We start from the raw sequence: 22,132 nt of genomic DNA, 5'->3' as shown, positions 1-22,132 counted from the left end.
CGATCTTTGTATAGGAGTAATTTTTCCTTGACAAATATTATGTCCTAAAAATCTAACATTTGTTTGAAATAAACTCATTTTTGGTTTTGAAATAACTAAACCATTTTATATAACAATCTTTTTAAAGATATCTAGATGCTTATTATGCATTTCAAATGTTTTAGAGAATATCAAAATGTCATCAATATAAACAATGATAAAATCTAGGTGAGGATTAAATATATCATTCATAATTTTTTGAAATTCAGAAGGGGCATTCTTTAAACCAAAAGGCATAACATTCCATTCATATTGCCCGAATGGAACATTAAAAGCAGTTCTATAATTATGCTTTTTAAATAATTGAATCTGCCAATAACCAGATTTTAAATCAAACTTTGAAAATATATTGGCATCATATAATCTTGATAATAAATCTTTTTTATTGGGAATGTGATACCTAATCCATTTTAAATACTTATTTAAAGGTTTATAATTAATAACTAATCTAGGAATACCACATTCCTTTTAAGCAGCATTATTAACATAAAAAGTTGTGTAAGACCAATGAGATTTTGAAACCATTTTGTAACAAATTATCAAATAGTTTAAAGGCTAATAATAATAATAATAATAATAATAATAATGATGATGATGATAATAATAATAATAATAATAATAATAATAATAATAATAATAATAATAATAATAATAATAATAATAATAGTTTCTATTGGTTCATGGTGTAAGGTTGATCAATCGCAGTGGAATGTAAAGATATCTAAGTTGAATTAGCCAAATTAAATAAAGTTGATCTATTAGACCACAATCAATCTGACTATAATATTTGATGCATAAGATCTTATTTTTCAAAATGCTTCAAGAATAAAGTATAGTAGAGTAAAAAAATCAGAACTTACACTTCTTTAATTTTTATTTTGCAGATCAAACATATTATCTAAAAATATATTTAATTAATTTTTTTAATTGTATTCCTATTGATGTAGGTACACGCGCAAAGAGTGTACCCTAAAACTAGTATATAAAGAGTAAAGACACGCAAATATGCTAAAAAAAGTAAATAGTAACTTCGGCCTAAAACTTTATAGAAATATAAAGCTTTTTTGGGTGGTCTTTAACCATTGACCCTCGTTTCGCTCGTGAGGAGCTTAAAGGTAACAACATTAAACGTGTTGCCCATGAGACAAGCGCGGGGCAATACTTATTAAACTTGAAGTTGGAAAAAAAAATTCAAGACCGTCCACTTTAAGGGGTCGTTTGGTATGAGGTATTAGAAAAACAATGCAAGCATTATCTTTGTGCATTATTAATCCTTTGTTTGATATATTTTTTCAACGTATGTATAACTAATACATCCTATTTAGTATTATCCTATATATAATTAATACATAACAAATCATGGTATTAGCAATGCAAGAGTTTTTATTACTTGCATAAGCATTGTTAAAGACACAATTTCCCCTAAAATCCTTCAAAACCTATTCGAAATACTTTCCGGCATATTTTGGAGGGTATTTATATAATCAACCAATTTTTTTTGGAATTATATAATATTTTAATATACCAATCAAACAGTAAATAAAAAATAATTTCAGCATAATTAATCTCAATATTACTAATAACAATATTATTAATATACCCTATTTAGCAGTATTCTTGTACTCCTGTCAAACGACCCTAAGGACTATTTGCGTAAAAATTATTTTGATCTTACTTCGCTGGACCATATAAAAGAAACAGAGGACTCCAAAAACAACCATCGCCGGTGCCTAAATCTCATAAACGAAACAGAGAGTGTGATGGACAAAGGTAAAGCAGTGATGGGTATGGGCCGTAGATGGGCAGTGGACTTCTCCGATAATTCCACTTCTCCTTCCTCCCGCGATATACCTGATCCCCTTGGCTTCACTCGCGCTTCTCAAGATCAGGTTTTATTTTCTTTTCTCGAAATTATAATTTTAAAATAGAGACTTAATCCAGAATTTAGAAGTTAGTGGGTTGTAGATCTGCTTTTAGGGAGTATTAAAATTACTTGATTAATATTACGCTTGTGCTTAATACTTAATAGTGTTTATTGTTTTTGATAGGATGATTCAACACTCAGTCGCGAAAAGAAGAATGCGGAAGCTAATTGGAAAAGCCAGGTAAAAGCTGAAAAATTCCTTGATTTGTTTTATTCATTTTTTTTTTGTATTTAGTTTCTGTTTATAATGCTTTTGGGTAGGAAGTTTTGGGTTATGTGAGTCAATGTTCCATAGTTTTTGGTCATAGAGGATCACTGTTGATACAAGATTTGAACTTTATGGGTTCGTATTTGGGATTCTGTTACTAATTGGATTTACCGCTTTTAAAATTAATTATTTGTACTTATTTAGTACTGTGTGGCACGACTTGGCACGGAACTTAAGAAAAACAAAAGGAAGACTTTTTAAATTTGTGGTCTAAAATAAGCCTTGGAAATTTTGAAGGTAATTATTTCTAAATAAAAAAAGGTGACATTTTTTGAACACATATACATTGTCTGAGACATGGCTATTGAGTTCCGATGAACTCATACATATAACTCTACATCCACCCCCATGGGCGAATCCACCTCTTCAGTAATGAGTGCTAGTACACACATAGATAGGTAATGATTGTTGCAACGGACTTGTGAATACAATGATACACTGTGAACCATGACAGTCCAGTAGAAATTAGATTAATACTTGATAAACAATGAATTTACAATAACATGAAATATTCCTTATCCTCAAATAATGCTACTTGTGAATACATTGATACACTGTGATCCATGACAGTCTAGTAGACATTAGATTAATACTTGATAAACAATGAATTTACAATAACGTGAAATATTCCTTATCCTCAAATAATGCAAAACTCTGTTAGGAAACTTGATTAGAACTCTATTTTCTGTTTATTACGTTGCTGGTGTTATCTTTCTGGATTCCTTTGCTGTTACTGCTACACTGTCTCGTTCCTTCTTGTGCCAAGGGTCTATCGGAAACAGCCTCTCTACTCCGGAACCTTTCTACTCTTCCGGAGTAGGGGTAAGGTCTGCGTACACACTACCCTCCCCAGACTCCACTTGTGGGATTTCACTGGTTGTTGTTGTTGCTGTTTTTTCATGACCTTTTCACATGCTGTAGTGTAGTGTTGGGTCATTCAGGAAAAGGCTGACTGCTATTATATGAGCATGCAAGAACTTGGCGCCACTCGATGCGGTTTATGGGCAGTCTAGTAGAAATTGCGTTATAATTTTTGATAAACTATAAATAGATGGATGGAGAAGCAAAGAGTTAAGAAAAGATTCTTACCCACCAATCTAAAAAGGAGAAAAGATACTAGCATCGCTATCTTAATAAGTCCTCAGTACAAATTTATCACTAAAAAGAAAAAACGAAGTATTTCGGTTTAGAATCTGAATTATGCACTATACCATTGTGTAGGATTTCTTACTGGAGAATTAATCAAGACATAGACACATTTTTATGAAATTTGACTTTTGAATTTGCGTACACTCGACCAAACTCTTTGTAGGCCTCAAAGCTAATACCTGGTCCAGCCCAAAATAATAGTACAACCTCATGCTATTTTGAGCAGCAACATTTTCCAAAACTTATTAAGACAGGGGCTCTAATGTGAAAATATCCTTTGGAAAATTCTCCAAAAAGCATGAACGATGTTTCTTATTTTTCCTACACCAGTGTTCTGCTTTTGTGATTTCATAAGTATCTCTTAATGATTAACCTTTTCTAGTTCTCCAACAATTTTCTAGTCGAAGTACTTTTATTGTGAGTTGATTACTCTCAATTCTGGTTTACAACTATTAGAATGTGTCTAGGTTTACTGTACATGTTTAGATTCATGATGTAGGAATTAGGATATTCAAGATGATTATATACTAATTAGGAAATGTTCCTCATTTCATGGAGCCTAAACTCTTATATAAGGAGCTCTTTTGTCTCTCTTTTTCATGACAATTATGTACTTAATTTTGATATTCATTGGAACAGAAAGCGTGGGAAGTGGCGCAAGCACCTGCCAAGAATTTGATGATGATGGGTTTCATGATGTGGATGGCCGGAAGCACAGTGCATTTGTTTAGCATTGGTATCACAGTTTCAGCTCTATGGCAGCCTCTTAGTGCTCTTCAAGGAGTTGGGAAAGGTCAGACATCATATCACAAACTATTGAATTAACTGCTTTATTGTGCTTGTGTAAGTTATACTTTACTAGAGATGGATTTCTTGGCTGAAATTTGTCTCAAATTCTGGATTCAGTGATTTGTAATTTCACATTTTTTGTTCTTTCGCTGATTAAGCTATGACTTGATATGGCTGCTTCTTTTATTTCCTTTTTAATTTTCTCTTTCTGTATTTCCTTTCTGGGGCAGTTTTTGAGCCTTACAAGGACAGCAAAGTGGATCTTCTTGCTCCAAAGTTACTATTTATTGCACTCAATCTTGTGGGTTTAGGACTGGGCGTCTGGAAGGTAGATATTCATCTGTTTCACACATATGTTATTTGACATCAGCTTCTCTGGAGATATTCATCTCTTTCGCACACATGTTAATTGACATCAGCTTCTCTGATTAGTGGTTTGCTAACATGGAATTACATATGTTTTTCAGCTTAACACTTTGGGTCTTCTTCCAACTCATGCGTCAGATTGGGTTTCATCTTTGCCACCTGCCCAGGTTCGATTCTTAAAATTACTCTTATATTAACTCTTTTTTAACATATAAGAATTGAGGCTTGGAAATATTAGGCTGCCAATACTGTTCAGAATAAAAGAGATATTGGCATATTCTAGTCTACTATGGGTGCATCAGGTTGAGCAGTTCTATTTTCCAACCCAGTCATTGTCATCCTGCTCCTACAAAATGTAACTGATGTGGTCCATGAAACAATGTAAATCCGAAGGAATTTCAGTTTTTTTTTTTCTTCCGATAAAGTAAGACATTTCATTAAAAGGCATCTAGGAGATGCAAAGTTACAAAAGTAGCAGTGTTGCTAGCTCCTTTACATTGTCAATCCAGAACCAGGGAGGTGAAAATCCAAAAATATTATTGGTGCTAGTCACAGGGGTTAGCTTAGTCCAACAAAAAAAAAATTATTATGTGTTTCTAACAACACATGACTCATGAATGTTAGTGGAGCAACATCCCACACTCTTCCTCGTCAAGCTAAAAAATGCCGACTCCTCAGTGCGTGGAATCAACCTTTGCCCAAACCATGTCAACATTTCCCAGCATAAGTGACAGTACCTGATAATGTAAGGGGAGGTAGTCCAGTGTTTGACAGAACTCTTGCACAACACCGACTCACATTTGTAATTCTCCTCTTCCTAAAGTTTTCAGCTGTCAGAATCGCTCTTTTCGCTTCCAATCAAGTGAAGAACACACATTGGCATCCTGAGAATCCAAATTAATATATGTGAAATGTCAATATCATTCTAATCAAGAGCTTATAATAGTAGGACTTTACCAAAAGCAGCCCAGTACTATTCGCCACTTTCCACCTCCAAGAATTATGGTTGTCATTAGAAGAGCTTTATTTATAAAGCAATTCAATTAGACTTCAGATGTTTGCTCCCTCCCAGTCCTGTAGGTTCCATCTACACCGTTACCCCTTTTCTTTCTTGTAACTTCTGAACTCTTTCTGGCAAGATTATGCACATCTTTTGAAATGTGAATCTCAATGCATTATTTCCGTACTACCTATGTCCCTAAAACCTGACCCTGTGCCCTTTCCCTACCCTGAAAGTGATGTTACAACTAAATTTTTCCCGTCCGTTCAAAATTCCATAGATTCCACTACATCCCTCCACAGAGTGTGCTCTTCTGTCCTGAGTAGTCTGTAGTCATTTCCCCAATAGGGCCTTGTTGAAAACCGGAAGATCTTTCACCCCAAGGCCACCCAAACGCTTTAGCAGTCTCTCAATTGACCAAGTGAAACTTACTGGTCCCATCTGTCGAATTCCGTGGAAAGTTCCTTTGAAGGCTATCCAGTTTAGCAATGACACTGGTCGGTATTTGTAACAAATACGTAAAAGTATGTGGGTCTATATAGGTTAGATGAAAGAGTCGCACCCCAATTGCCAGGGGAAGACTCATCAGTTTCAGCCAGCATTTATGAGATGTCACATGGTGCTAGAAGAACATCTCGCAGCTGATGTTAAAGAACTGAGTTGCTAAACCTCGGTCTGTTGACTTTTTGAAGGCTAGGTTTGGTTTACCACCGAAAGGAGGTTGTCTCGCCTTGCTTCACTGACAGTACCATGCTATGTCTATCTGTCTGTGAGAAAATAAAACATTGATTGTGGTACTTGACCAAAGCTAACCCCAGCTTGTTTGGGACGTAGTTCTTGTATCGTGGTACTTGACCCTTAAAGCCAACCCCAACCAGTGGCGGAGCCAAGATTTTCACCAAGGGGGTTCAAAAAATAAAAAAATTAAACATGCGAAGAAGCCAAGGGGATTTAACATCTCATATATATACATAACTTTTTTACCTTATATAAATAGTGTAATTTTTCGGTGAAGGGGGTTCGGATGAACCGTCTTCCGCCCCACTAGCTCCGCCACTGACCCCAACTTGTTTGAGACGTAGTTGTTGTATCGTGGTGCTTGACCCTTAAACCCAGATCCTACTTCACTCACTTCATTCATGGTGGGAGCTGATCAGCTATTTGGTCAGAATATCCTAACATACAACACTAAAAAAACCTGGTCTTCTCTGATCAATGTATTATCAATCTCCATCCATTTTTCCTCAGCATTTGATTCCAGCCGTTTGCCGAGAATCAGATCAACATGTAATAATTACTTCATCATATGAAATCAATCAGCAGTCCATTTCTTTTCTCAATGTATTTAAAACAAAAATTTTGCCTCTCAGAATGTTTGACTTTTATTTTGTTCATTTAAGTTTTGAGTATTTGATAGACTGCTTTTATATTTTTCTCTGCGCGGTAGTTTTTTTTATCTTCACTATTGTCCTTATTCTATTCATGTTTTTTCTCTAGCTGTTATTATGTCTAGAGTGTTTCCTCAGGCAGATCATTCATGGATTTATTGTGAGGTCCTGTTTTTTTATTTTAATAACATTCTGAAGTGCTTCACATGCAGGAGGTTGAGTATTCCGGTGGAGGTTTCCTTTGAATTAAGGTGCTGCTAAGCAAGCCCGAATTTCTTGAGCTGGTCGACATAGAATTACACTTCTTGAAGCAGCAGTTTGACAGTACCTTGATGTAATTGAAGATAAAATCCGAGATATTTATCGACCATTTTTCTCAACATATTTAGTCTCATTGTCTCACAAACAGCATGATCTCTTCTCTATTATGCTCATTCTCTGAAGCCTATCTTTATTGCATCTGGAGTTGGCACTGATCTTCTTTTGATGTAATGTTTTCTGAGGGACCACTTTGTATCGTTTAGATATGAATTACTTTGTCAAAGACAGTTGAAATTCCAACATTCCCATCAGTTTGGGACGCTTGTCGAATTCTAGTTATTTATAATTGACTCTAGTATGTTCAAAAAGAGAGCTAGGCAATTTTGATGCTATATTTCTAACTAGAATACAATTTAAACAAGATCAAAATGTTTTTTTTTAAATTTTTGGTCATAAAGGATGATGTACTTATATTAAGAAACTAAAAGTGGGTAGCAGTACAGGGAGCAGGATGCACTCTAGGCATCAAAGTAACTAAGCTATGCATAGTTTCATATTGGAGTCTACTAATTGCACACCTTCATAGGGTGCGTTACAAGCCAAAACATTATTAGAAAAACTATTTAAAGAAGAGGTTGTTGTCTCCTGTAATGGAGCTGCCAGTATAGGCATAAAAGAGCTAGTGGAAGAACAAGCCTCCGGTGATTTGTTCCTATTTGGTCGTGATAGTGCAACTCCTGGACAAAAAGTGGTGGTGTTGCAAAAAGAAGACAGTTGCTACCATCTGCACTACCATCTGCTTGCTGAGTGCCATATTTAGCTAAACTATTTGCCACGCTATTTTGCTCCCTCTAGATATGATGGATAGGCGGGCTACCCAGTGTAGGAGCAACAACCTGTTGTCATCAACAATATTAATATAATGAATGTTAGTTTTTGTTAGCATGCCAATGACCTCCGTTGCATCTGTCTCAATGTTGGGAGGTGTGCACAGGGGGATTCAAGATTTAAACCTTATGAGTTCAACTTTTAAAATTTTTAGCATTGAACCCATTACATTTTTAAAGTTATGGGTTCGTATCTACTATTTTTGCAATTTTAATGAATTTTTACATATAAAGTTTTACTCCGCGTTGAAAGTTATGGGTTCAATTGAACCTGCCGAGTATATGCTACATCCGCCCCTAGAGGTGTGAGTCTGTCGCGCAGAGCAATTCGCAGTCCCATGAGTAGTGCAAGGAATTTTGTATGGACACTGCTAGTTTGATGTAATTTACCAGCGAATCCCATGACCCAGTGGTCTTGAAAGTCTCGAAATATACCTTATATGCCATAGTTATGTAGCGTAGGTTAAGCAGATCCGTCAATGTTCAGTTTATAGAAAGGTGCATGTGGAGGGTGCCATTTAATGTATAAAAGAGTGTTTAATTTTTTATTTTTTTTTGTGACTGTTGTTCGTTAGGAAGTAGTGTTTAGCTGCTTTAGTGACTAACATAGGAATATCGAGGTTCATTCCTTTTATGTTCCAGCAGTGTAGGGGTGAGGTCTGCGTACACACTATCCCTCTCCCTCACACCCAACTTGTGGAATTATACTGGGTTATTGTTGTTGTTCTTTGTTGTATTATCTGAAAGGTCTCTGAAATTGTTGAATCTCCAGGGAGACACTCGATATTTTTTTCAAAATGTTTTTCATTAAACCTTTTACGAGTACAAAAACTTTAGAGAGTTGCTCATTTATTTTTTCTCAATGTATTACTTTCTTCTGAATCTTTGTTCTAACACCAAGTATTTCGATGTCATACAATTTTACTGTTGATAAAGGTTCTCTAATGTAAATTCATAGCAGGTATCTTATGAAATTAGTTAAGATCCGCGCAAGTTAGATCGGACATCACGAGTCTAAAAAGGTATAAGTTAAAAGGTCACTTGTAGTTTATCTTTACTTAGAGGAACCAAAGCTTGATCTTGAGAAGTTTAAAAAAAAATGGATATTGTCATGTATTGGAAGGACCATTCTAGAAAATATCCCGATATTTTAGTGATGGCGCGTGATGTACTTAGTATTCCTATTATCACTCTAGCATCAGAATCAACATTTAGCATTGACATGCGTGTTCTAACAAAGTACAAAAGTTACATCCATCGTGAAAATGTCCAAACACTTGTTACTACTCGAAAATGGTTGCACGACTTTTCCCAAACTCAAGCTGGTAATATTTTTTATGTGAATTTAAATATTATTAGTTTTAAAATTTTACTAAACTTAATATTTAACTAATTAATATTGCATATGAATTGTAGATGTAGATGCAAGTGAAGATGTTAAGATAACTTTATCATAAGCGGATTCAAATGTATTTGATGAGGATGATGTGTTGGATATCCCATATGCGTGATGGACGTTCTCTTGAATAGTTTGTTTTGAGTTTTGACTTTTAGTGAATGAAATATAGTCTTGTCTTTTACCTTTTTAGTGTTTATTGTGATATATTGGAATAGTATAAAAAGTTATTAAGTTTTGCGAAATTTTTCCAATAAGATATTTTTAACTTTTAAATATTTAACTTTTTTTAAGGTTAGAACTTAAAGAAAAAATACAAAATTATATTTTAAAAAATTATGGGCCAGCCCGTAAGGCCCGCAGCCCACATAGAGTTGGGGTGGGGTAACCATTATAAGGCCCATCAAAACGGTGGCTAGCCTAGCCCAACCCGTCAATTGCTAAAGCCCACATGGGCAAGATTGAACTGGGCTAACCCGGTCCGGCCCATATTGATAGCTCTACCTTCAAATAGAAATGGAGAGCATGTACTCACCGTCTAGAGAATGAGCAGTTAAGTACACAAATAACTCTCAAACTGAATGGTCTTGAATTGTTGTCCGCGTTTGTTCCATGGGCATAATTTCAAGTTTTACAAGTGTTGTCTATCGCTTGCCCTATAAGCAATACTTATAACTTTTGATCTTGAAATTCTGGCCAAATGACAAACGAGGGTCAAAAGTTAAAGATCACCAAAAAAATATTAAATTTCTACAATTATTTTTGGAGAGTAAGGGAAATAAAGGCCACAAACCTCGGAAACAAAGGCCGCAAACCTATAAAAGAAATTCTTTAGCAATTACACACTTCAATTCCTCAAAGATTCTTTTCAATTCATAGTTGTAGTTTACATTGCAAGGGTTGATTTGACCTAAAATTAATATAAGGACTAATACTGCTAGGAAGAATAACTTTGGACGACTTAAAGTTGAAAATAATTGTTTAAGGTTGACCTATATTTTCAACACGCTTAAGGATATTGCTCCTTTCTTAACAAATTCAATTTTGCAATTACATGTATTGAGCATGTGCAACACATTTACTATTGTTTTTCCAACTCATACTCATTTCTCATTGACTCATATTTGGGTAACTCCACCAACCAATCGTACTGTGTTTGCTTTTAATTTAATGTAAGCCAACTTTGTTTTTTATGACACACAACAATAATATTTATGCTTCAATCCAATTGGGATCAGCTATATGTTCGTTTATTTTAGGCTGATATTATAAAGTATTTGTATTGTGAGAATTTATCATGAAATTGATATGACAGGTTTACACGGGCAAAGTTTTGTTTTTTTGTTTTTTTAACTAAAAAAGAAAGAAAAAATAAAACCTAGTTCTTGGTATCTATTTTCTGGTACCATAGCTTTTGTCGTGTGATTTACAAAGAAGAAAATTCCCCGCATATTACATTCTCCCACTAAATCCTCTCCTTGTGGCTCTCCATCCTCCTCCAAAACACACACACACACTCTCCTTTCTCTTTCTCTCTCACACAGTGACACAGGCACACACTTTCACCATCAGCGCCTTTCATCTAACTTGGCTCATTTATTAGTAACCCTTTTTCTCTCTCAACTTTTTCTTGCTATGTAATGTAAAGATTCTTGATGCCCAGGAAAAAAATAAAAAATCCAATCTTTATGTTATATATGAGCACCCTTTTGGATTATCCACCGATTTTAACCGTTTCCCCCCAATAACAGAAGAGTAAAAATGATGCAGCATTCTTCTTCTGTAACTCAAGAACCCACTAACCCCTTTACTTTTGTATCTCAAGTAGGCTCTTTTGTGTTTAATAACTCATGTAGTAGAGTCAGCAAAAGTAGTTTTACTTTAGATTCATATTCAAATTTGCTGTCTAATTACTTGTATTTTGATTGTAATGTAAAAAAAGATTCTTTGAATCACAAGAATAAGCCAAAGGCTTCACCTATATTGAGTTTGAGTATTAGTAATAAGAGTGCTTCATCATTTAGTAGAGTTCTTTTTCAGTTTAATAAGGCTATTAGGTTTCATTGTGAGAAAATCCCACTCGGGTTTGCCTCGGTTGGGGTGAATTATGGAGAGAGTAATGGGGTTAGAGAAGAGGGGAGTGTAGTAGAGAATGAGGGAATACCTAGCAATGGTGTCGAATCGGAACCTCCGAAAAAGGTGCTTATTCTGATGAGTGATACTGGTGGGGGTCACAGAGCCTCTGCTGAAGCTATTAGGTCTGCTTTCAATGAAGAATTTGGAGATAAATATCAGGTTAGTTTTGATGGACTCTTTTTGGCTTCTCGCATACTAAGTATAGGCGAATCCCGGATTTAGAGTCGGTGTGTTCAGAATGAGTACAACTAGTTATATTTTTATACACTTTTCTGTATGTGTATACATGTTTGAAGGAGAGCAGTGGCGCAACGGTAAAAGTTGCCATAGTGTCACTAGGAGGTCACGGGTTCGAGCCGCGAAAAATAGCCTCTTGTAGAAATACAAGATAAGGCTGCGTGCGTAAGATCCAATGTGGTCCGGCCCTCCATCGGACCTTGTGCATAGCGGGAGTTTAGTGCACCGAGCTGACCTTATATGTATACATGTTTGAACCAAAAGCAATGGATTTGGTTGAATGTGCTGCGAGGGCTAGATTCGCCTATGCCAATAAGTGGTGGATTTATGTGTAGTACATATGATAAAGTATGAGATATATGAGTGTGTTTGTTGATTTTGTTGTTGTATCTGCTTAAAGAGGGTGCATTGCAGGTGTTCATTACTGATTTGTGGACAGAACATACACCGTGGCCTTTCAACCAACTGCCACGGAGTTACAACTTCTTAGTGAAACATGGCTCTCTGTGGAGAATGACATATTATGCTACTGCTCCTCGTTTAGTTCATCAGACAAATTTTGCTGCTACATCTACTTTTATTGCTCGGTAAGAATGACTTATTTGGTTTAGTTGATTATGTAAGTCCCTTTTCTTTTAGCGCGAATGAATGTAATCTTGACATAAGACCCAATGTTTGATATATGAAACAACTGGTAACTCTTGTGACTGTAGTATATATAGTCCTTCCTTCATCATCATAGTGCAGTGTTTATTTTGCAAGATATTGGCATTTTTTAAGAATATTGGTAATATTTATGCTGCAATCTGCATCTTTATTTTATATGCAGCTTTATATCACTATCAGGCTTAATGTGTTTGTTTTCTGCATCGCTTTTGATTAGCATTTAACTGAACCAAGAGTGTGAACTTGAACATTGGTACATATTCATGTGTGGCTCTAGAAAATTTGTTATATCGAGAAGCTGCTTATCATTCGATGACAAGCCACCTCCAATGGTCTTATTTCGAAGATCATTCAACGAGTTGACCTTAATTCTTTATTTTCTGTCAGTGTTAAGTGATTGGGTGTTTTTTCCTTTTCTTTTGGTTTTTGTAATTTATGATGATTGATCATATTTTTAAAACTGTCATGAATAACGATCATCTGCCGCTTAAAATGGCAGAGCAATGTGAAGCAAGGGTTTTTGGAGTATTCTAGTTTCAATGTTGGAGTGCTCTCCCCATGAGAAGCCATAATCTTATGATAAAAATGGATAAACATAATCTATTGACTTCCAACTTAGAGCACCTTCTACTCTAAACTATTGTATGCTATCTAGAGTGTTTCACTGTCAAAGTCAAAGGTGTATTGATTGCAATGTGAGACACTTAAAAAATATTTTGTATCAATGGGTAATCTGTAATTTTGGATTTTGATTAGGGAAGATTATGTGCATCCATTTAATAGTTTCGGTTGAGGGAATAAATTGTTGTCTCTTTATATGGTATTGGGATATCCTCATCTAATGAGCTAGTTATGATTTAGGCCAATGTCCCTTTTTTTGCATCATATCAGATTTGGAGCTATCTGTATTCTTAGTTTACCCAATGTTGGGCTCTCATGTTATATTATTCTCGCTCCAGATATCCAGCTCTGGGCGTGCGGGAATGTTAAGTATCTCACACTGATTGAGGGAATGAGTTGTTATATCCTTATATGGTCTTTCTTTAATCAATTAAAGTAAATATCTCCTTGTATGGTGTTAGAATCACCAAGTTAATTTTCGAGGTTAAGTTAGGCTTAAGGTCCATAATCTTTACGAGTCCTAACACTCCTTAAGTTGGATTGTACGTATTGTGTGCTTCTAATTTGGTGTGAGGATATTTGCTAAATGGTCATTCGAATTGCACCTAAGGTTATGACCTGGTGATCAATAAGTGGGCGCAAAACCTTGGAATCAGGATTCAATCCCAGTAAAGACAAAATATACTAGGTGATTCCTTCTCATATGTCTATGCCTCGGTGCGTAAAGCTAACCCAATACATGTGCTAATTAGATGTAGCAGGTACCTGGAGGAATAGTCGAGGTGCACTAAGCTAGTCCAAACATCACCTTTATTAAAAGAAAAAGGTCATGTGAATTGACGAGGCTTGTAGCAGTACCTCATGGCTCAATCTTTAGCCTAATAAAGTGACGATCTATCTCTATGTACTTCGTTCTTTTGTGAACACAAAATTATTGCTCATCACAGGTCAATAGGTCTATAATCTAGCATATTTTCTTCTTCTAGTATATCCAATGTATACTTAGTCAATTGGTAATGGGTGGCGGTGGAACTCGAACTGAAGACCTTTGCGTGCTCTGACTTAGGAATTCTGGTGGTGGAATGAGGAGGTACAAAGATTACTAAAGCTAAAAGAGAGTGCTATAGGAAGTTGCTAAAATCAAAAGAAGGAGAAGCCTTTGAAGAATACAAGAAAACGAAGAGGGAAGCTAAGAAGGTTGTAAAGCCTGAGGGAAGCTCTAGATGGCTTGTACCAAAAGCTAGGGATATGAGAGGACGGAAAAATCTTTAAACTAGTATGACTGAGAGAGAAGAGGGGCAAGGATTTAGACTAGGTGAAGTGTATTAAAGATAATTCTCAAGAAGTGTTGACATGAGATTACAAGATTGAGGAGAGATGGAGAGGCTATTTTGATCAATTGTTCAACTCAAACCAAGAGAATAATAATTTAGACCTCCACACATATGTGTAATGTAGAAACTTAGTTGCACTCTTAGAATTAGGCCGATAGAGGTAAAGAATGCCATGAAAAATATTAAGATTAGAAAAAAATGTGTGGTCCAAATAGTATCCCTATAGATGTTTGGTGTATATTGGAGAGGTTGGGAGTAAAATGGCTCACCAAGCTATTTAATGCTATTCTAAGAAGTGGTAGGATGCCCAAAGCGTGGAGGAAGAGTACCTTGATTCGAATTTTTAAGAACAAACGAGATATTCAAAGTTGTGTGAACTATTGTTGCATTGAGTTCATGTGTCATACGATGAAACCTTAGGAAAGACTGATAGAGCGTAGACTTAGGAACACGATAAAAGTGATAGAGAACCAGTTTGGATTTATGCACTGTAGATCTACAATAGAGGCGACATTCCTTCGAAGAAGATTGATGGAGAAGAAAGGTCTACACATGGTGTTCATTAACCTAGACAAAACATATGAAGAGTACCACGGAAGGTCCTTTGGTGGGTGTTGGAGAAGAAAGGAATTTATATTAAATATATAAATTCCATAAAGGACATATATGAAAGAACCGTCACTAGCGTGAAAACAGTAATAGAAGATTAATTTAAAAATTGAAGTTAAGTAAATGATGTTTGGGATTAGTATAGTTATTATTGTATATTGGATGCTAAATTAGTACTATTAATTTTAAATTAGGTGTTATAAATATTAAATTCATATATGATAAGACAATAAGTAGGATGTTGAGATGGATGTGTGGACATACTAGGTTAGATAGAATTAGGAATGAAGTTATTCGAGACAAGGTTGGAGTGACCCTTGTGGAGGAAAAGATGCGAGAAGCGAGGCTAAGATGGTTCGGGCATGTTAAAAGGAGAAGCATAGATTCCCCAGTCAGGAGGTGTGAGAGATTGGCCTTGGGGGGTAAGAGGAAGGGTAGAGGTAGGCCAAAGAAGTCTTGGGGAGAAGTGATCAGGCGGGACATGGCACAACTGGAGCTAACCGAGGACATGACCCTTGATAGGAGGGTGTGGAGGTTGAGAATTAGGGTAGAAGGTTAGTAGGTATTCGAGCGTTTCCGTGTGTGTCTTAGTTCAATAGTATTAGTGTTAGTTGGTATCCCTTTTATTCTTAATTTGCTATTACCACATATTTTGTGTTGTTACTTGCCTTCCATACGCCCTTAGTTTGTTATCATTTCATATCTTGTACAATTATTACTGACTATTAGTGCTTCTTTCAAACTCTCTTTTGCTTTCTTGGGTTTTGTTTTCTAAATACCTTACATTGATATTACTTGCTATAGGTACTTCTTCCATCATTTCTTTAGTCGAGGGTCTATCAGAAAGAGTCTCTCTGTCCTTCCAGGGTAGGGGTAAGGTTGCGTACATCCTACCCTCCCGGGACCCCACTTGTGGGATTACACTGGGTTGTTGTTGTTGATGATGATGATAAGACAATAAGTAAACTATATTTTTGTGGAATGTGTGCTTTACTAGGTGAGGCTTTCTTCTTGCATCTTGCTTCTCATCCCAGGAGTCTTGTCACTTAAACCTGTATAAAAGTATGCCTCTTGACATAACACATGACTCGATTTGTATGGTGCACTATTTTTTTTATCAATACTTTGCATGGTACAATTTTGTCAGTTCTCTACTTGTGTTTCTCTCTCAGTTAATCATTTCTATTGAGTTTTTCTCATCTCTTGATATTATGAGCTTATGCCATTCTGCTGTATTGCTTCTTTTTAATTTTACCCAAAAAATGTTTCCCTTCCATGTTTTCAATATATACTTGGACTGGTTGAATGTTATATTTACATATCCGCACCCAGCTTACAGAAGCTGACTAGCTTTTATTTTCCCTTGTAGCAGCTTCAGTTGTATAACAAGCCTTCTCTCCTACTTTGTGCAGCGAGGTTGCTAAAGGTTTAATGAAATATCAACCTGATATTATTATCAGTGTACATCCTCTAATGCAGCATGTACCTCTTCGCATCTTGAGGTCCAAGGGTCTCTTGAAGAAGATCATATTTACAACTGTTATAACAGATTTAAGCACTTGTCATCCTACGTGGTATATTTTATGGTTATTCAACAAATTCTGATTATCTTGATCCTTGTAGTACTAATAATATTGTTTGAATTTCATATTTAGGTTTCACAAACTCGTTACTAGGTGCTACTGTCCATCAGAAGAGGTAGCAAAACGAGCACTGAGAGCAGGTCTCAAGCCATATCAACTAAAAGTTTACGGGCTTCCCGTACGGCCATCATTTGTGAAGCCGGTTCCTCCCAAGGTAGGTGTAATTTTCAGTTTCCCCAGGGTACATGGAAATAGTGGGCCCTGATAAACATACTTCTGTATCGTATTCTCTCATATTCTTTGCGCTATCTCTCACATGATCATGATCAGTGCCTTTTAGACTGTTTTCTAATCGAATTTACAGGTTGAACTGAGAAAGGAACTTGGAATGGAGGAGCATCTCCCAGCAGTACTGTTGATGGGTGGCGGGGAAGGGATGGGCCCAATAGAGGCAACTGCTCGAGCACTTGGAGATGCACTGTATGATGAAATTCATGGGGAGCCAATAGGTCAACTCCTAGTAATATGCGGCCGCAATAAGAAGCTTTTCAACAGATTGACTTCAGTGCAGTGGAAAATTCCTGTTCAGGTATTACTCGAAACTTTGCCAGCCTGGTATTTTCACTAATCTCTTTGTTGTATTATCTGGAGCCGAGGGTCTATCGGAAACAACCTCTCTACCCAGCAGTATAGGGGTGAGGTCTGCGTACACACTACCCCCTCCCCCAGACCCAACTTGTGGGATTATACTGGGTTGTGGTTGTTGTTGGTGTTCTTTGTTGTATTATCTGAAAGGTCTCTGAAATTGTTGAATCTCTAGGGAAACACTCAATTGTGAAACTTTTTATTTTCTCTTTCGTTTTGATTGGTGTAATAAGCTCGGTATCCCATAATCACTCCACCCTGTTGTTGGTATCAAACCTCCATCTTTTCCTGAAATTCTCTTACACGCATTCTTGTACTCAAATCATTGACCATATAATGGATGCTTAAAATACACGAATGCAGATAATTGTCTGTTTTACATTTTAACTTTAGGGTTTATTGTCAGTTTCTCATAATTTTTAAGCACCGTGATTTTCCTTTTAATCCAGTTATAGTAACATTTTGCTACTTGTGAGCTGCAGATTCACTGTATATGTGTGTGACTGACATATAATACCAATGTACATAGTATACCTTTGACTAAAGTTTACATGCTCGAACATTTATGTGTGTCCTTGGCGTGTCTATGTCATGTTTCAGGTAAAGGGATTTGTCACTAAAATGGAGGAATGTATGGGCGCTTGTGATTGCATAATTACTAAGGTTTGTCAGTTGCTTTCTAGCTGTCTACTTCAATAAACCAAATAGAAAAGGGAGGATAAGATGCCTCCTTCGCCTCAAAGTGAAAAAAGAAAAAAGAGTACTATAGTTATTCTGGTTTTCTGTAGGCTGGTCCGGGGACTATTGCAGAACCCGTGATTCGAGGACTGCCTATAATTCTTAATGATTACATTGCTGGACAGGTATATCGAGCATTCAGTACATTATTTTGTTCTTTCTTTAGGAGTTCCTTTTTCCTTCGTCTTGCGCCCATTCAGAATACCTCTTCTATGAGGTTCATCACTGCTGATTGTTGTTTTCTTAATTAGATAATATTCCTGTCAAATTTGCCATTTGAAATGTTAATTCTCATTTGCTCCTGCAACCTCTTTAAAAGTTGTACAAATATAGAGGCACTTTATATTATGATAGCAGAAGGGGAGCCTTGGCGTAACTGGTAAAGTTGCCTCCACGTGACCAGGATGTCACGGGTTTGAGCCGTGGAAACAACCTCTTACAAAAATGTAGGGTAAGATTGCGTACGATAGACCCTTGTTGTCCGGCCCTTCCCCGGACCCCGCTCATAGCGGGAGCTTAGTGTACCGGGTTGTCCTTTTTTTTATATTATGATCGCTAATTTCTCTTAGTATCCCATTTCTTCGCAATTATCTTTTTTTTAAATCTTGGAAACGTTACCCTACTACACGCCTGCTTGTTGTCTGGCTTGAGTTTTCTTCTTAAATGTGACTCTCAAACTAATGATTATAACTTATAATTGGTTTGCTGGTTTTATTTGGCTGATGGCATCCTTCTTAACGTTGCATCATCCTAATAATTAAGTTTGTAAATCTCTGTTAAACTTTTCACAACTGCGCACTAACATAATTTGACTAAACCAACATCACCTCTTTTATCTAGGTTCATTTGTTTTGTCATTGCAGATGTTTCCTATTATGCTCAACTCCGGAGTCTTTTCAACCTATTCTAATTTCTTATCGTCCATACGTTTGTTTTATCTACTGCAGGAAGCTGGAAATGTGCCATATGTTATCGAGAACGGATGTGGGAAATTCTCAAAGTCGCCTAAAAAGATAGCCAATATAGTAGCTCAGTGGTTTGGTCCAAGACAAGATGAACTCAGAATCATGTCTCAAAATGCTCTAAGATTAGCAAGGCCGGATGCTGTATTTAAGATAGTCCATGACATGCATGAATTGGTCAGGCAAAGAAATTTTGAGCCCCAATGTTGTCCTGCTTAAATTAATTACATCAACTGAGCAGGTATCCGGCAGAATAGTCGAGGTGAGCACAAGCTGGCTTGGAAACCGTTACAAAAATAATAATTGCACCAGCTCAATTTTGGCTCGAATTCTTAGTAGAATGTACTATTGCCTTGCTTTTCCTCTTTTTTTTTTTTTTTTACTTTCTTATTCTCTGTTATTTCTGTTCATTTACCTTAAGTGTATTGAATCCAAGATAAACAAAATCTTGTGGTCAAATTCATTTTTAGATAATATATTTTTCCTGTCTCACGGGGATGTATCAAACCTTTTTCTTTTCTTTTCCTATTTCCTGCAAACTTGAATGTTGACAATAAAGAAACTCCCTGGAGTTTAAGGCAAAACTTAAATTAAACTTTTAAAGCAAATAACAGTTGGCAAAGTATGATATACTCCACTTTTAAGTCTGTAAACAGTAGAGGTGTACAAAGGTTGGGTTTATACGGGTTTACAATTACCAAATCAAACCAATTGTATTGGATTTTTAAATCTATAAACCAAACCAACCAACAAAAATCGGGTTTTTTTCAATCTTGGGATTTTTGATTTTTTCGGGTTTTTTTAGTAAAATCTTCATAATACAAAACATATAACTTGTGCTCCAAATATTTCTTTGGTCTTAGTAGGATACAACAATATAAGCTATTACCCAAGAAAATAATGCAAAACAATATGAGATGCGTCATGACTTTGTACTATAATATTCAATAATAAAGATAATGAAATCGCATAAAAACAAATATTGCTAATTAATAAGCCATGATGAAAATGAACATAATCTAAAAGTACTAAGTATGATACAACTATATAAGGTGTTACCCAAGAAAATAACATAAAATAATGTGAGATGAGTCGTGATATTGTAATAAAATATTCAACAATAAATATAATAAAACCTCATAAATCCATAATGAAAAATCTAAAAGTACTAAGTCATGCTAAAGTAAGTACAACTAATAAGTACTCAGTATTAATCACATGACTAAACAATAAAAAAACAAGTTATATCCCGAAGGATCGCCAGTTGGTTTGGAGGGCAGTTATACATACAGATGACCTGGGATCGATCCTCCCTCAATGCCTTCTGGGTTGAGCTTGTCGCACAGGGGCTTGCCTAGTGCGGTTTACATCCCCTGCGTGGTTTGCAAACTATTACACAGTGGGGGATTTACCCAGTGCGCACAGAGTGCTCACCCGAAGGACAGACGTTGTGGCAAAGGCTGTAGCGGTTGCGGATTTTTTTGGGGTTCAAAAAAAAAAAGTTATGCATTTTCACTATCTAAATCAATACAAAAATAAAAAAATAAATATTCAACACTATTGCTATTCTTAGTATTCCATTGAATTATTGATTTAGTTTTGGTTTGGGCTTTATTTGAGTTACTAACATATATGGGCTATAAAACATATTGGACAATTCAAAAATTTCAAGTTAAAGCTTGAAATAATACGTTAAAAAAGAGAACTATGAAAAGTTCAAGAAATATCTATACATTGCATTACAATAAATATGTTTGTGTATAAGATAATTTTAAAATTTGTATACATGTAATGTCGGTTTAGTTTCGGTTTGACTTTTTAAAGTTAAAATCAAACTAAACTAATTATAATTGGGTTTATTTTTCCAATATCAAATCAAACCATAATTAATTTTTTTTCGGTTTGACTCAGATTGTTAGTTTGATATAGTTTGTTGGTTTCCTTTGTATACTCATAGTGAATATTATGCTGAAGAACAAGGTATTTTAGGAAAATCATATTGAGTACAAAAATTGATAAAATCACATTCTAACAGAGGCTGCATGAAGCTTTTATCAATTTGACAAAACATCTAAGCAGCAAGATTTTTGATACATATCACTTGGTATCAAATTAAAACAAAAAAAAAACATATTCATTTGGTCTATCACTTACTATTATTATGATACATATCTTTTTGTATACTAACCTCAGTCACTATAAAACAGCACTAAATAAGTTCACTTACATGTTACCAAACCAGCCACTGCCATTCAAATAATCCCTTAAATTTGATGGTAAGTTTATTTTCATCCCTATTGTATTATTTTGCAATATATGGTTCTATAAGTTTGCAAAAATAAGCACTTTTGGTCCAACCGATGGAACATCCAAAACGAGCTATTAAAAAGGATGGAGATGTCATATTCTTTTCATGTGATTAGAGTAAAAATGGTCCCGAAAAGAACTTGTTCTCCAATTTCAGCGATACAAACAAATTAAAAAGTTCAGGCAACGTAATCACAAGAAATTTGATAAAATGTCTATTAGTAATAAAGTAACTCGCGATTGTGGTAAAAATAAATTTTTACATGAAAAATTGATCATGATTATTATTTAGCTTGGACATGTAGAAAACGTATCTTATTTCCATTAGTTTTAAATGATCCAATTGGAAGTTCTATTGGGTTGATGAAAATATTAAATTTTATAAACTTAAAAGATCGTATGTATTTAAGGTAATACAACCGGAATAAAGATAGGGTTTTCTTAAATTAAAGTCAATCAAACTCAGATTCTCCCCACCTGCCTTGACTGGGAATTTGGCATTGACCTTATATATTAAAATTCAAAAAGTGAATACATGAAGGAAGGAAACATAATGCCTTGCCTCCACACAATTTAAGGGGTTATTTGGTAGGAGGTATTATAAAAAATAATGCAAATATTAGCTTTGTGCATTACTAATCTCTTGTTTGGTACATTTTTTTAATCTATGTATTAGTTATACATTCTATTTGGTATTATCCTATGTATAACTAATACATAACAAACTATGGTATTAGCAATGCAAAGATTTTTAATAATTGTATGGTTAAAGACATAATTGCCCATCAAATCCCTCAAAGTGTACAAAGTTAAAGAATATGGAGGGT

At 35.4% G+C, this 22,132-nt stretch overlaps 2 protein-coding genes across 3 annotated transcripts; both read left to right on the top strand.

Moving 5' to 3' along the window:
* Positions 1-1,695: 1,695 nt before the first annotated feature.
* On the top strand, positions 1,696-7,514 carry LOC107815857 (uncharacterized). Its single transcript, XM_016641502.2, has 6 exons — positions 1,696-1,928; positions 2,088-2,144; positions 4,020-4,173; positions 4,400-4,497; positions 4,637-4,702; positions 7,136-7,514. Exons 1-6 carry the CDS (start codon positions 1,800-1,802, stop codon positions 7,166-7,168), a joined length of 537 nt encoding a protein of 178 aa, XP_016496988.1. The 5' UTR covers positions 1,696-1,799; the 3' UTR covers positions 7,169-7,514.
* Positions 7,515-10,868: 3,354 nt separating this feature from the next.
* Positions 10,869-19,505, top strand: LOC107815856 (putative monogalactosyldiacylglycerol synthase, chloroplastic). 2 transcript variants are annotated; one of them, XM_016641500.2, is made up of 8 exons: positions 10,869-11,762; positions 12,255-12,427; positions 16,483-16,644; positions 16,726-16,867; positions 17,018-17,242; positions 17,899-17,961; positions 18,087-18,161; positions 18,984-19,505. In XM_016641500.2, the coding sequence occupies exons 1-8, from the start codon at positions 11,229-11,231 to the stop codon at positions 19,215-19,217; spliced, it is 1,608 nt and encodes a 535-aa protein (XP_016496986.1). In that variant the 5' UTR covers positions 10,869-11,228; the 3' UTR covers positions 19,218-19,505. The 2 variants fall into 2 exon arrangements, with proteins under 2 accessions (XP_016496986.1, XP_016496987.1); XM_016641501.2 differs by lacking the exon at positions 18,087-18,161.
* The last annotated feature ends 2,627 nt before the right edge of the window (positions 19,506-22,132 follow it).

The sequence above is a fragment of the Nicotiana tabacum genome, chromosome 15 (assembly GCF_000715075.1).
Source record: "Nicotiana tabacum cultivar K326 chromosome 15, ASM71507v2, whole genome shotgun sequence".
Classification (NCBI taxonomy): domain Eukaryota; kingdom Viridiplantae; phylum Streptophyta; class Magnoliopsida; order Solanales; family Solanaceae; genus Nicotiana; species Nicotiana tabacum.
Note: the sequence above shows the minus strand (reverse complement) of the source record. Positions and strands in the feature narration are given on the sequence as shown.

Bases quoted from the DNA above. Each gene is read 5' to 3' on its own strand.
- LOC107815857 (XM_016641502.2), top strand. From the start codon at position 1,800: ATGGACAAAGGTAAAGCAGTGATGGGTATGGGCCGTAGATGGGCAGTG. The intron at 2,145-4,019 runs GTAAAAGCTGAA...TCATTGGAACAG, and splicing joins AAGCTAATTGGAAAAGCCAG to AAAGCGTGGGAAGTGGCGCA. The intron at 4,498-4,636 runs GTAGATATTCAT...TATGTTTTTCAG, and splicing joins TAGGACTGGGCGTCTGGAAG to CTTAACACTTTGGGTCTTCT.
- LOC107815856 (XM_016641500.2), top strand. From the start codon at position 11,229: ATGATGCAGCATTCTTCTTCTGTAACTCAAGAACCCACTAACCCCTTT. The intron at 11,763-12,254 runs GTTAGTTTTGAT...GGTGCATTGCAG, and splicing joins AATTTGGAGATAAATATCAG to GTGTTCATTACTGATTTGTG. The intron at 12,428-16,482 runs GTAAGAATGACT...TACTTTGTGCAG, and splicing joins ACATCTACTTTTATTGCTCG to CGAGGTTGCTAAAGGTTTAA.